Below are 15633 nucleotides of genomic sequence, written 5' to 3'. Positions count from 1 at the left end.
ATAATACTGTTGTGAGGTTCTTATACTATATATGTTGTGGTGTAATACTATTTGAAGGTACTCCATAACTAAAGGTATATCTTGTAAATCCTGGGGCAATTACTGAAAAGCTTAAAAAGTATAAACAAGAAGCCCACAGTACAGATAAAATAGAATGATAGAAATAATGCAAAAAGCAGAAAAGTAACAGACCAGATGGAAAAAATAAAGAACTGACAATGTAGATTTAAATCCAGCCATATAAAACATCACATGAAGTTAATGAAATGTCAATATAAAGACTCAAATGTCTATAAACCCTCAAATTGAAAGAAAGACCAGTTTGGTAAAAAAGCAAGACACAATTATATGCTGTTTACAAGAAAGTCACTTTAAAAAACGTAAGAAGGTGACAATCAAAAGGATGGGAAAAGATGAACAATACAAACACTAATCAAAAGAAAGCCACAGTAGTTATATTGACATGAAGTTAAGTAGACTTCAGAACAAGGAATATTTCCAGTGATGAAGAAGGACATTATGTAAGGATAAAGAGGTTACCTCACCAAGAAGACATAGCATACACATAACAGAAAGTATGTGTATGCAGCTAACAGTTAGAACCTCTAAATGTATGAGGCAAACACTGTTAGAACTGAAGAGAGAAACAGACAAATTCACAATTATAGATGGAGATATCAACACTCAGAATGAATAAAACAAATACAGAACATTAGTAAAAAATTGAAGATTTCAGCAACATTGTCAAACAACTTGACCCTTTTGATATTTGTGGAACACTTCAGAAATTTGAAACAGAATAGTTGAATATACAGTCTTCTCAAGTGCACGTGGAATAGTTACCAGGATAGACCATATTCTGGATTAGAAAATCAACTTTAAATTTTAAAAAAAATTTTAAATTATACAAAGAATGTTTTCTATTCATAGTGGAGTTAAACTACGAATCAACAACAGAAAAATACCTGGAAAATCCCCGAAATATTTAGATATTAAATAGTACACTTCTAAATAACTCATGGATCAAAGAGGATTTCACAAGAGAAATTAGAAAACATTTTGAATTGACTAAAAAGAAGTATACCAAAATTGACAGGATACAGCTAATGCAGGGGTTGGAGAGAAATCTATAGCATTAAATGCTTATAGTAGGAAAAAAAAAAAAACGGGTTAGGGAAACTATAGTATTACATGCTTATAGTAGAAAAGGGAAATGGCTTCAAGTCAGAGATCTACGTTTTTACCTTAAGGTAGCAAAAGAAGAGCAGGTTAAATCCGAAGTGCGTAAAAGGTAGAAATAACCAAGATAAAAGCAGAAGTCAATGAAATTCATTACTGTAGTAGAGGTCCTAGCCAATATAGTAGGGCAAGTAAAGGAAATAAAGGGAATATTGTTTAAAAAGGTAGAAGTAAAGCAGTCTCTAGCCACAGAGAGCATGACTTTTTAAATAGAAAATGATTTATTGAAGAATGGAGAAGGGCTTGATGCTTAAAATATAAAAGATAAAGATTGTTAGAAATGTTCCAGGTTAAAAGATACTAAGGAGACATGATGAATAAATTTAATATCTGTGCTTAGATTAGATCCTGGGGGAAAATGCTGTAAATTACACAACTAGATAACTGGCAGAATTAAAATATGGGAGATGAGGAGAAAGTATTATATCAATATAAAATTTTGAGGGTGATAACTGCACTGATATTAATGTTAGATAATTCCCTTAGTCCTAGGAAATACTGAAGAATTTAGGATTAACGGGCCATGATGTATGTAACTTATCTTCAAATGATTCAGGAAAAAAAGTTACGTAGAAAAAGGTAAAGAGATAAGAAAGCAAATGAAGGTAAAATGTCATAGTCAAATCTAGGTGTTTCCTGTATTATGCTTGTTTTTGTAACTGTGTAAATTTGAAATTTTTTTTTAAAAAAAGTTTTCAAAAAGGTTCTTCAAAAATGACAAAAGAAGAGGGTCATCATACTTGAAGGTGGAAATCACATTTCTCACAGGTGTGTTTGGAGTAAGCAACCTTAAGGGATGAGGTAATGTCTTTGCCTCCGGAACAAAGAGCCTGTTTGCTTACTGCTTGCTGTAAACCAGTGGTTTCCCCAGCTCAGTGTTCCTCTCCTGTAACGCAGCCTACTCTTTTGCAACCATCCACCCTAGCTATGTCTGTTGTTCTCATGTGAATTGGCACAAACGTATTGATGATCATGCTCCTTGCTGTGCTATGAGTAATAAAGTTGTTCCTTTTTTTTTCTCTGACTCAGGCGTCTCGTGCCTTTTGCCAATACCCATGAAAAAGTAAGAGGCTAACTTATTAAATTGAAAGAATAAACTCAAATTTCAGACCTGACACATTACTCTTCTAAACATGTCTTTCTTATTTCTATTTCTGTTCTTCTTCTCACATTGAATTCTTTGCCAAGAATATTTTCCTATTTCACCCATCCCAACTTTATATATTCTTTCACTGTACAACTCTGGTTTAGTAATATTACTAATTAATTTCTGATTAAATTATGTCTGTGAGAGGAGACACTATCATGTACACTTCTGTTCCCATGTAGAACCAAGTATAGAATTCATTTATGTATTTTTGATTGACTGATGCTTATTATGAGCAGTTAAAATGTTCGAACATATTTTTTAAACCCCCATCAAAATGATAGCTTTTTTTTTTAAGGTTAGTATATTGTTTATTTAGATTGAGGATACTAAGTAGGATTAGAGAATTTTCAGAGTTGAAAAGAGTTTTAAAAATCATTCGGAAAGTAAAACTCATTTTCCTTAAGAGAAATCTATTATGGTTGTTATGGTTAGCAAAATCTATTATCACCAAGTGAGGATTTATATTACCATTCTTTTTATTTCTTCTCACTATGATTATAGTGATTGTAATTTTGTCATACTCCCTCAAACTTTTTATTTTATATACTGGTGTTATTAATCGAATGTGACAATTATGAAATCATTTGGATTACTACTATTATGTTATATCCTTGTATATTTTGTAGAAAACTCTTGGCTAGATTTGCCTTTTGTGGTACAATACTGTTTGAAAAGATGATTCCCAAAATACCCTAACCTTATCAGAATGGTTTCTCTCCTTAACACTATCTGTTCCATTTAGCAATAACATATTTTTCTTGGTCACTTCGGCTATACACCACAGTGATTAAGATCATTGGACTCTAGAACCTGATTTCCTGGGTTTGAATCCCAGTTCTGTTACCTGCTGGCAATGTGACCTTAGTTATGTTACTTAACCCATTTGTGCTCTGATTCCTCACTTGTATAACAGGAATAGTTGTGCTTGTGGGTTATTGGGAGGTTAAATGAACTGATATATGTTAAGTCCTTAAAAAGCACCTGACATAAAAAGGATGTGTATTTTATTTAATGATATCATTTCCTAAAAGATAGCTAAGAGGCCATGATGTTTTCCATGTAACATATCAGCCTAAGTAGGAGGATAGTTTATTCAGGTCGTCAGCTTTGGAGGGATTAATTTCACTCTTGTTTATATTTTAAAGTTGTTTTTTTTTTTTCTTCTTGGAGCTTATTCCTTTTAAGGAATTCTTGTTTACCAATGCCTATCACCATACAGTTTTCTTCTACCCATTATTCTTTGTACATTTTATATGCATTACCTAGTTTTTGTGTGTGTGTTACTTTTTAAAAACAATTTGACGTAATAATTTTAGTGGCTTTTAAGTATTAATTTCCATGAGTCTGTGCTATGCAAATGAGGCTATGTGAATATTTCCAATGAACACTTATAGAACTATGGCATATAACCTGATACTTGGTTATATATTTCCACTTTACCTGCTTTTAACCAATATTCATATATGATCCTTTGCTAGATTATGGTTATTAAAACTAGTAGACCATATGAATTACAAGCATGACCATACGTTGCTTTTAAGAATAAATGATCACCCAGTAACGTGGTCTAAGTAAAATATTCTCTTTTTTAATTATGTAGTCCTCCTCGCCATCCTCATCACAGCCTCATTCTAGCCACTGCAGAACGAAGGCCTCATCATTGTGTCACCATGCATCCCTGCCCTGGGTCAAACGTTACCATGTAGGCCCTGCAAAGGCTACCAGTCCATCTCTCCGTCTTCGTCGCTGGCGACCCTTCTTACGCCTACCATCTTTGGGTCTCCATTCTGTTGTAAGTTTAGTCAATCTTCCATCTCTTCTCCAGTGACAAAGGCTGTCCTTTTTTTTTTTTATTTCCTTAAACAACTTCAGTCTTCAGAGTGCTTTTCTCTTGGTTCACTCAACCATTAGCTTTTTTCTCCCCCAATAAGATTGCAAGCATACCTCTATGCTTTGCAGTCTAGCTTGACTTTTGCCAGTGCCTGCAACATCCATCTTTCCACTCCATATCCTGCCAACATAGTGGCGCCTGCCTTTTGATGAGTACTGATCCATGTTCGTGATAATGTTGAAGTCTGGTTAATTGTTAAAGTGAATATGGGTTCTCTTACCCTTCAGCTTTCTGAAATCATTTAGTTGACTCAGGTCAACAAATGCTGTATACCTTCTGAGTTCTTTGCCAGCTATTACTTTTTTTTTTTTTTTTTTATGTTTCTGAGCATGACTTTAGTCTCTTGCCATGCTCTGGGATTACTTTGCTTACTCTATTCTCAACCTAAATCCTTCATGGTGTAGGGTGTTTCATCTAAGCTACTTTTTATTCCCTGAGGTGGCTCAGGTACTTGGTTTAATCTTGATCTGATCTTCCCTGCCTATTCAATTTCTAAAGATCTTTTCCAAGTAGGAAATGAAGATTTCCTCCTTGTGTATTGATGTAAGCTTCCCACAAATTTATGATTTCTCTTTTATAGGCTAATGATATCCACAAACTATTAAAAATACATTTTTCTTATAATCTTACTAATTATCTTAAGTGTCGAGACCGATGATGGAATTCTAGCTATGATACACTACAGAATTAAGCAACTATAGCTCTTGTCTTTCTAATATTTTGGACTACTAAAGGCAATGACTGTGGTTTAGCAGAGCCTCCCTAGAAATGCAGTATCTTAAAACTTTGGTGTGTGCCATACATGTATAAGAAATTTGACATTTCTATAAATCGTGATGGCTTTTGAAGCCAGAGGAGGAAGTCTGACTACACATACATTTAATGCTTAAGAACAATTAAAAGTCAATGTCAAGCATTCTTTCCTTCCCCTTATTTACCCTTCTAGTGCTGTACTCAAACCGTGAAGTGGTATCTTTCCTTAAATATTTGCTTCCACCAAATACCAGTATGATCATCAAATACTTCTCCATTTGTACTGAGTATCAACAAACTGGCATCTCTCTCTTTCTGTTTCACTGTCCTCATTGGGTCATGACATTCTTCATTTTTATTCATTCATCCATTTGATATTTGTTGCTTCTCTACCGTGCCATATGCCATTTGGCACAGTGAGAGATACAAGGTGAATTAGATGACCAGGGTAGAATCCTAAAAGTGTAAATTCTGACACGAGCACAATTGATCTAATTCTAATGTGAATTATTTCTTTTCTACTTAAAAATGTTCCAAATATAAATGAACATATAAAATTTGGCATTTCCTGTTTTATATGCTTTTATATAATGTTGATCTTGGCTCCATATTAATTCCATTGCCTTAGAGCTTTGAATATTTTCATAGCATAGTAGTAAATAACATGGATTCTAGAAGCACACTGCCTGGGTTTGAATCCATATTCTACCACTTACTAGCTATATGACCTAGAGCATGTTACTTAATGCTTCTGTGCCTCAGTTTTCCCGAGAGTAAGATGGGCATAATCATATTATGTACCTTATTGGGTTTATACAGGTTGAGTATGTCTTATCCAAAATGCTTGGGATGGGAAGTGTTTTGGATTTTGGTTGGATTATTTATATTAGACTTACCTGGTTGAGTATCTCAAGCCAGAAAATTTGAAATCCACAATGCTGCAGTTAGCATTTCCTTTGAACATCCTGTTGGTGCTCAAAAAGTTTGGAGTTTTGGAGCATTTCAGATTTCAGATTTTTGGATTTGGGATGCTCAACCAGTATGATGATTAATTATTTGATACGTATAAAACATTTAGAACAGTGCCTGGTATATATTAAGTGCTATACAATTATGCATTAAATTTAGTGTGTATTTTAATGTGATGTTTATATTTAGTATTTAATTTATATCTAATTGATTTGTTATCACTTTTTAATTCTTTGAGTTAACTAAGAAGTGTTGCATTCTAAATTAGGGATTATATGTATCAAAACTAATTGATTGGAAGTCAGTGGTACTGTTTATACTAAAAGAGTATGATCCTCATCAGTAGATAGAGACATATAAGAATAGTCATACTACATCTTTGAAGTGTCAATATCAGGAGGCAGCTTCAAAGCCAAAGTGGTGGTTGGATGTAAAGAGGAATTTTAATTTTTCCTTCATATATACGGATATATGAAGGAAAAAAAAAATCCAATCTATAGCTTTTTTTTTTTTTTTTTTTTCCCTTCACGTAGTTATTTCTTGGTCATTTTTTGAAACAAGACTTGCTGAAAGTTGCTTTTTATTTATTTTTCTTGTTTTTAGTGGAATAATTTTAAGCAATTAAATAATTACAGATTTTTAGACTCTGAGACTAATTGAAGCTGACCGAAGGAAAAGGCTTATGACAGGTTCTGAGGTTTTGTGGAAGGCTTAGAAGTTTTGAGCTTTGCTTATCTTTTATAATAGTTTGAAGGCTTTTCGTGCCCTCTTTAGAATTTTGTATTTTTAGTATGCACTTTTAGGTTAAAGGTACAATGATGCACAATTTTGAGTCACTACATTTGGTAATTGCTTACATTTGCGATACTGTAGTATTATTATTGGAGTAATATATAAGGTTTATATAACACTTAACAGTTTACAAAATACGTTCATGCAGCTCATTTAAACCTTGAGATGGATAAGAAACCCGAGGCTTACAGGGATTGGGTCCATATTCAGTTCTCTGACTGCAGTTGTACTACTTTTACCTCTAGCATGGTTGTAGTTACTGGCACAATATGAAACATAGAAGCTATAAGATGTGTAATTCTTAAGAAGAGATGGTATTAAGGTAACTAATAATTTATGAAAGCATAAAGTTTGTAAGATTTAGAGTATTTCATATCCTGTTGGAAAATTGTCTTAAAATGAGTAAAGACAAGACTGTTTTCTAGTTGAATGAATAATTCATTATAACCTTTTTGTTATAGAATTAAAGTTACGGTTTATATAATTGCCTAGGTTTAGACTTGAAAAATTGGTTTCTCTTCTGATTATTTATAAGTGGAGATATTAGATTGTGTGGCCACTAATATTTTTTGATTCCCTGACCAAGAAAGTAAGGGAACTCACTATCACTGTCTTCACATATTTGAAGAAATATGTTCAGGAGGGATTAGACTTTTTTCTAAGATGATGGAAAATACAAGGAGACATATTTAGCCTCAGTATGAGGGAAAATTCTAACAAAACTGTCTAACAATGAAATGGACTGCCTCAAAACCTAGTGGAGGAGCCTCTGACATTAGAGGGGCTACCACAAGATGGGGCTATGTGGTGGTGAAGCAACAATTAGAGGGGCTACCACAAGATGGAGAAGTGCAGTACTGGAGCAATAGTAAAACTAGATAACCCTGATTGCTAACACCTGTGGAATTCTGTAGTTCTAGAGTGACGCTAGAAGAACTGGCTTGCCACATCAGTTTATGTTGAATTTCTTCCATTCATAATTTGAGGGAAATAACCTCTGAAGAATAATGTGAGATTAGGTGAGACACTGTATATATAAATATTTTAGAAACATTCTGTAAATCCAAGATAGTAATATTTATTCTGTACCTTTCAATATCTGCATCAGAAAACTTTATATTACAACTACTTGAAAATATATAGTTACTTGAGGATGAAAAGAATATAATTTTTTAGTTAAGATACTATCTGTTACTGCAAGGATATTAAGTAATCTGAGATATAATTTGATTTATGCCTTTTGAAAACTTTCCTTTAAAATTTTTGCTCTACTTGCATATTTAACAGTGATTGTATTTCATTTCAAACCATTTAGATTTGATGTATAGCTAACTCATATTAATATTAGCTGTATAGTTACTACATATCATAGAAAGTGCCAGTTAATCAATGTATCAACTTTGTGTATGTTATTTGAATGCCTTAGAAATGTAGATATTTCTCAGGCAAATTGATTGGTAAGCTAAAGAAACGTAGATGTAGTCTTAATTTCAAATTGTTTATTAAGCATCAAAGCAAGAGAAAAATCGTAGGCTACTGTGAATTGTACTTTAATTTGTTCTTTTTTCCCTTCCTTTTAATCGCCTGGGCTATTTTCCTGCATGTATTCATTTTTAAACGTTTAAAATCTAGAGTGAGTTAAAATGCTTCTTTTACGCAAAGACTGTTTACACTGCACTGTTAAAACATCAGATTATCGAGTTCAAGCCTTTAAGGGAACATCTCTTTTGACATCTTAAAATTTAACTCGAAAAGGGTTTCTTTAAACTGTTAGGCGTAAAAATATTTTAACTTTCTTATTTCAAATTTTAAAAACTCATACATATCAGTTCATGTATTCATTTCATTCAATAAGTATGCATTGTGCATATGCTGTATACCAGGCATTGTGCTAAATGCTGAGGCTTCTAAGGTGAACACAATTTTTGGTTTTTAGATAGTTGAGATTAAGAAAGTTGTATTTCAGTCACTGTTTTCCTTGCTGATAAATTGAGCACATTGTCGCAAACACAGGCATGGTCCCTCTTTGTCCATTATACCAAACATTAAGCCTTGAATTATATTGGATAAATGTTCTCTTTTATAACTTGATGTTATTTGTATGTGTTTATATATACATGACTGATTTGTTTGACTACTAATGTATATAATACCTATTTTTTCCCTCCTATTCCAGGCACCAAATATAGATGAAAAAGTAGATCTTCATTTTATTGCATTAGTTCATGTAGATGGGCATCTCTATGAATTAGGTAAGAACTATCTTAATTTGTCCTGGGGAGAGAAATGGTAAATGGGAAAGTCTCTACTTATGATAAACAGGACTATTGATATTTATTGTGTTTACTTAAATTAACTGATTGCCTATAAAATTGATTTGACATAGTGACAGTTTTCCTTTTAAGATAGTTTGCTAGAAAAATGTTACTTTATGTTTAAGCAACTTTTAATTCAAAAAGGTTTGCGTACCATCTTCACATTTTAGCAAAGCAAGAAAGTAAAAACCATTACAGGGAACTTCTGCAAATCACTCTGGCAGTCGTTACGAAATTATTGAGTGGGTTATCATCAATATCTGGCTGAACAACCTTTAGTTTTGAAAGATAGTGTAATATTTGGGAGGCTGAGGCACGCGGATCACCTGAGGTCAGGAGTTTGAGACCAGCCTGACCAACATGGAGAAACCCAGTCTCTACTAAAAATGCAAAATTAGCCGGGCATGGTGGCATATGCCTGTGATCCCAGCTACTCGGGAGACTGAGGCAGGAAAATCGCTTGAACATGGGAGGCAGAGGTTGCAGTGAGACAATATGGCGCCATTGTGCTCCAGCCTGGGCAACAAGAGCGAAACTCCGTCTCAAAAAAAAAAAAAAAAAAGGATAGAGTAATAGTCATAATGATTGGGCTTTGTTTTCAATAATGAGTGTCACTAGTTTTCAGGGTTTTGTAGTGTTCCTGTGATTTTTTAAAGATTTTACAGAAGCCTTTGCTTTCTGGCATTGGTTTCTTCAGGCATGTGTCAGAGTACCCCTGATTAGTTGCTTAGTATTTTGGCTGATACCTGTACTTTTTTCTTTTAAGTTTATCTTTCAGTGGGCTATTTCATGATATGTTGGAGGAGATCACATAATTTTAGATAATTTACTCAGAATAAACTTCTTGTAATTTTTTTCATAATTGGTATACAATACTTATTATGACTTATTCTTTTCCATAAGACCGTCTTGAGTTTTAAAAAAGCCAAATAAACAACAAAAGAGAAGTTCTTTTCAGTAATTCTAGATACCGTGAGTTTTGGTTCTATTACCTCTCATTTGCTGTCTATATATTACCTTCTCACATTAATTTTAAGTTTTTTAAGGTAGAAGGGTTTTGAAAGGACACAGATTGTGACTGTAAATGTGATCCCTCCAATTTAGGTGGATTTTGTGTTTGGAATATTAGCAACAGATCGCATACTTTATTAAAAAGAAATGGCCTATCAAGGGGGACAAGGAAAAGAAAGAACATAATATTTATAAAAATGTACAACCTTGAGGGTTGTCTACAATAGTAGAGTGATTTGAGGAGTCATAAAACTTAAATGAAAAGAAGTCATTGTTTTGGTAGTATATAATGGACCTGCAGGACAGTTTGGAAGATGTGCCTTGCTAATTCAGTCTATAAAATCTGCAGAGATAAAGTATAATGGTGACTGGGGACTCCAGATGTCTGGGTGATTGCCGGAAGCAGATTTTCTACTCTGAATTGTGAGTAGTAATTAATAACTAGTGGAAGAGGAGGTAAAGAGAGTAGTGGGACTTAGCAGACACATTCTGTTGACTTCAAGAAAGTAGATTTGGCCAGAGCAAAGATATGTATGATTCATAACCAGAAACTATAAATGTGATTGTGACTTTCTGAATGAGAGACATGTATAGAGGAAACAATAACATCTAAAATATATTTAAACCAAAAGAAAACCTTTCTAATGATCTCAATGAGAAGGAAAGAGTTGTCTTAAAAATAAAAAAAAAACTGGATTTTACTGGTTAGATAGTTCTCTTGGCTCAGAGGCTAAAAGGGCAGTTAGAAGGAAGGACATATATCAAGGGTAAGCTACATATGAAGAATGATCTCTTTTGGAGCATGCCAAGATCATCACAAAAGGATTTTAAAATTGGTTTGAAGTAAGAACTTCATAAAAGAAAGGCAGAACTACTGAGGTCTTGTTTGGTTTAGATATTCTTTGTCAAGAAGAATTACCTGATGGAAAATCAGAAGCCTATTGGAAATTAGATTTTTAAAATGAGTTTAAACAATTTCAGACTGGTAAAGAATAGCCATGATCTTTGTGGTGTCAGAGCAATAATAGGTAGAGTGCAAAGATGGGCAGCTGCTGATTGGTTGCAAAGGACACTGGCAGTAACTCTGATGCGGAGCTAATAAATTCAAAAGGAATATTGAGCAAGAGGAGTATTGAGTTAGTGGGTAGAAAACAGTGATTAAGAGATTAGCACTGGGAACAGTGGTATGTTCCTGTAGTCCCACTTCCTGTAGTGGGAAGCTGAGGCAGGATTGCTTGGGCCATTTCTTTTTAATAAAGTATGCGATCTGTTGCTAATATTCCAAACACAGAATCCACCTAAATTTGATGGATCACATTTACAGTCACAATCTGTGTCCTTTCAAAACTCTTCTACCTTTATGTAACTTAAAATTAATGTGACAAGGTAATATATAGACAGCAAATGAGAGGTAATAGAACCCAAACTCACAGTATCTAGAATTACTGAAAAGAACTTCTCTTTTTTGTTGTTAATTTGGCTTTTTTAAAACTCGAGAAGGTCTTATGGAAAGGAATAAGAAGAAGTCATAAGAGTTTGAGGCTATAGTGTGCTATGATTGCACCTGTGAACAGCCACTACACTTCTGTACTTCTGGTGACATGGCAAGACTTCATCTCTTAAAAAAAAGAAAAGAAAAGAAAAGAAGACCTTATATAACTTTTAAGAAAGAAGTCATTTCAAAGTACAATTGGCTTTCTGTGGGTTCTTGCGTTGGTAGATTGAACCAACGGTGGATTGAAATTATTAGAAAATTAAATACCAATGCAACAATAAAAAACAAAGTTTGAAACAATATAATAACTATTTACATAGCATTTGTGTTGTATTAGGTATGATAAATAATCTAGAGATGATTTAAAGTATTTGGAATTGCGTAGGTTATGTGAAAATACTATACCATTTAGGCAGAGTATGTCAAGGGACTTGAACATCTCAAAATTTTGGTATGAGATGGGGCCAGAGTCCTGGAACCAGTGCCCCACAGATACGAAGAGATGACTGTAACTTTACTTTTAAAAATAAGGCTATATGATTGTAGACATGGTGCAAGTTAATTTCTGTAGGATATCTATATTTAACAGAGAATGGTGGTAGTCTTTAATGTATTAATTCCCTACTCTAATCAATTGTAAGATTAACCAATGAAAAGGACTGTTTATTTCTCTTTTGTTATGACCCCTTCCTTTTCCTTGGGGCCCCTTATAGTTTCTTTCATATGTAAAGGGGAAGAAGTACATATTTTAAAATAGATATAACAACTCCTTATGGATATAGAGTAGAGCATTTGGATTTAGAGGTGGATTTGGAACTTACTCAACAAAGATTAAAACACCGTTTTAATAATAAATTATTGTCTACCTGAAGTAACAGGAATACTTTGAAGCAGTTTTAGAAATTTTATTTTGAAATAATTTAAAATGTTCATAGAAGTTACAGAAATAGTATACAGAGCTCCCATACATCCTCCCGCAGGTTATCCAGATTCAGTTCATATTTCTGAACTGTTTGAAAATAAGTTGAAGACATGATGCCCCATTATCTTGAAAACTTCTGTATTTTCTCAAAACAAGTGGATACTCTCCTACATAACTATAGTATGAATATCAAAATCAGGAAATTATAACATTGATCCAGTATTACCTAATCCACAGACACCATTACAATTTTCCTGATTATCACAATAATGTCCTCTATTCAGGAGCCAATCCAGGATTATGTGTTGAATTCGTCATGTTTGTTTGTCTTCTTTAATCTGAAACAGTTCCTCAGAATGCCTTCTTGTCTTTCATGGCTGTAACATTTATTTTAAGAGTATAGGGCAGTTACTTCGAGTTTATCCTCCAATTTAGGCCATCTGATTTATCCTCATGATTTATGCATTTTTGGCAGGAATACTACAGAAATAATGCTACGTTCTTCTCAGTGCATCATATCAAGAGGCACATAATGTCAATTTGCCCCATTACTGGTGATGTTTAGTCACTTTTAGGTAGTTTCTTCACAATAAAGTTAATAAGTGTGTCATGCAATTGTTCATCAAGCTTTTATCCCCCAGATTTTGCATCCATTGATTATTCTTGACTGGATTATCATTATGACTATTGCCAAATGGCAATTAAAAAAAATTCCTCCGACATTAGAATCTTTCCTTTTCCTCTCATTTATTCATTTATAATCAGAATGGACTCATGGATTCCTCTCCTACTTAAATGATTATAATCCATGATACCATGTATTTTTATGCTCAAATTACTGCAGACTTGGCCTTTGAAAGGAACCCCTTCAAACTGCAGCCTTGATATCCTGGGCTCAAGCAATCCCCTTGCCACAGCCTCCTGAGTAGCTGGGACTATAGGCCTGTGCCACCATGCCTGACTAATTATTTTTTTTTTGTAAATTGGGGTCTTGCCGTGTTGCCCAGGCTGGTCTTGAACTCCTGGGCTCAAGTGATCCTCCTGCTTTAGCCTTCCAAAGTGCTGGGATTACAGGCATGAGCCACTGCACACAGCCCATAGTTTTAATTGTTAAGAGTTCTTCTGTTCTCTGAGTTTTCATAGCATTCGAAAATATGGCATTCTGTTCTTCTTTTATGTATGTAGAATTTCCTCATTTTAAGGATAGTAATAATACAGGAATACCTCATTTAACTGTACTTTTCATATATTTTATTTTTTTTTACCAATTGAAGGTTTATGGTAATCTTTTTTTGAGCAAGCTTATTGGCACCATTTTTTCCAACAGCATGTGCTCACTTTGTGTTTCTGTGTCACACTTTGGTAATTCTTCCAGCATTTCAAACGTGTTATTATTATATCTGTTATGGTATCTGTGATCAGTGATCTTTGATATTACTACTGTAATTGTTTTGGGATGCCACAAACTATATCCATATACGATGGCAAACTTAATCGATTTCATGTATGTGTTCTGACTGCTCGATTTCCCCATCTTTTTCTCTCTCTTTGGACCTCTCTATTCCCTGAGACACAATAATATTGAAATGAGGCCAGATAATAACCCTACAAAGGCATCTAAGCATTGAAGTCACACGTCTCTCACTTTAAGGCAAAAACTAGAAATGATTAAGCTTAGTGAGGAAGGCATGTTGAAAGCCAGGATAGTCTGATAGCTAGGCCTCTTGTGCGAAACAATAAGCCAAGTTGTGAATGCAAAGGAAAAGTTCTTGAAGGAAATTAAAAGTGCTGCTCCAGTGAACACATGAATGACAAGAAAGCAAAACAGCATTATTGCTCATATGGAGAAAGTTTGAGTGGTCTGGATAGAAGATCAAACTAGCTACAACATTTTCTTAAGCCTAATCCAGAGCAAGGCCCTACCTCTTTTCAGTTCTGTTAAGGCTGAGAGAGTTGAGGAAGCTACAAAAGAAAAGTCTGAAGCTAGCAGTTGGTTCATGAGGTTTAAGGAAAGAAGTAATCTCCATAACATAAAAGTGCATGGTGAAGCAGCACGTGCTGATGGAGAAGATGCAAGTTATCCGGAAGATCAAGCTCAGCTCTTCCATGAAGGTGGCTACATAAACAACAGATTTTCCATGTAGATGACGAACCTTCTCTTGGGAAGAAGATGCCATCTAGGACTTCCATAGCTAGGGAGGAGATATCAATGTCTGCCTTCAAAGCTTCAAAGCACAGTCTGATTCTCTTGTTAATGCAGATGGTGACTTTCAGTTGAAACCAATGCTAATTTGATATTCAGAAGATTTTAGGGTCCTTAAGAATGATACTAAATCTTCTCTGCCTGTGCTCTATAAATGGAACAATGGAGCCTGGATGATAGTATATCTATTTATAGGATGGTTTGCTGAATATCTTAAGCCCTCTGTGGAGACGTACTGCTCAGAAAAAGAGTCCTTTGAAAATACTACTGCTAATTGACAATGCACCTGGAAATCCAAGAAGTCTGATATAGATATATGTACAAGGAGATTAATATTTTCATTTCTGCTAACACAGCATCCATTCTGCAGCCATGGATCAAGGAATCATTTAGACTTTCATTTCTTGTTATTTAAGAAATACAATTTGCGACACTATAGCTGCCATAGTTATTCCTTTGATGGATCTGAGAATATTAAGTTGAAAACTTCCTGGAAAGGATTCACCATTCTAGATGCCATTAAGAACATTCATGATTTGTGGGAAGAGCTCAAAATATCAACATTAGCGGGAGTTCGGAAGAAGCTGATTCCAATCCTCATGGATGACTTTGGGGGTTTAAGACTTCATTGGAGGAAGTAACTGCAGATATCATGAAAATAGCAAGAAAACTAGAATTAGAAGGGGAGTCTGAAGATGTGACTGAACTGCTGCAAACTCATGATAAAACTTGAACAAGTAAGGAGTTGCTTCTTATAGATGAGCAAATAAACTGATTTCTTGAGATAGAATCTACTCCTAATAAAGAAGTCATGAACAGTGTTAAAATGACCACAAACCACAGAGGATTTGGAATATTACACAAATTTAGTTGGTAAAGCAGCAGCAGAATTT

At 34.2% G+C, this 15633-nt stretch overlaps 1 protein-coding gene across 1 annotated transcript in view; it reads left to right on the top strand.

The window, feature by feature from the left end:
• UCHL3 (ubiquitin carboxyl-terminal esterase L3 (ubiquitin thiolesterase)) overlaps positions 1 to 15633 on the top strand; it is a 73308-nt gene that overhangs the window by 49670 nt on the left and 8005 nt on the right. Inside the window, exon 7 of the mRNA XM_011972004.1 lies at positions 8971 to 9046. Coding sequence (XP_011827394.1) covers positions 8971 to 9046 — 76 coding nt within the window. The remainder of the gene's footprint in view (positions 1 to 8970; positions 9047 to 15633) is intronic.

This window comes from Mandrillus leucophaeus, unplaced genomic scaffold (genome assembly GCF_000951045.1).
Source record: "Mandrillus leucophaeus isolate KB7577 unplaced genomic scaffold, Mleu.le_1.0 Scaffold126, whole genome shotgun sequence".
NCBI lineage: Eukaryota > Metazoa > Chordata > Mammalia > Primates > Cercopithecidae > Mandrillus > Mandrillus leucophaeus.
This window is presented reverse-complemented; position numbering and strand designations above follow the sequence as displayed.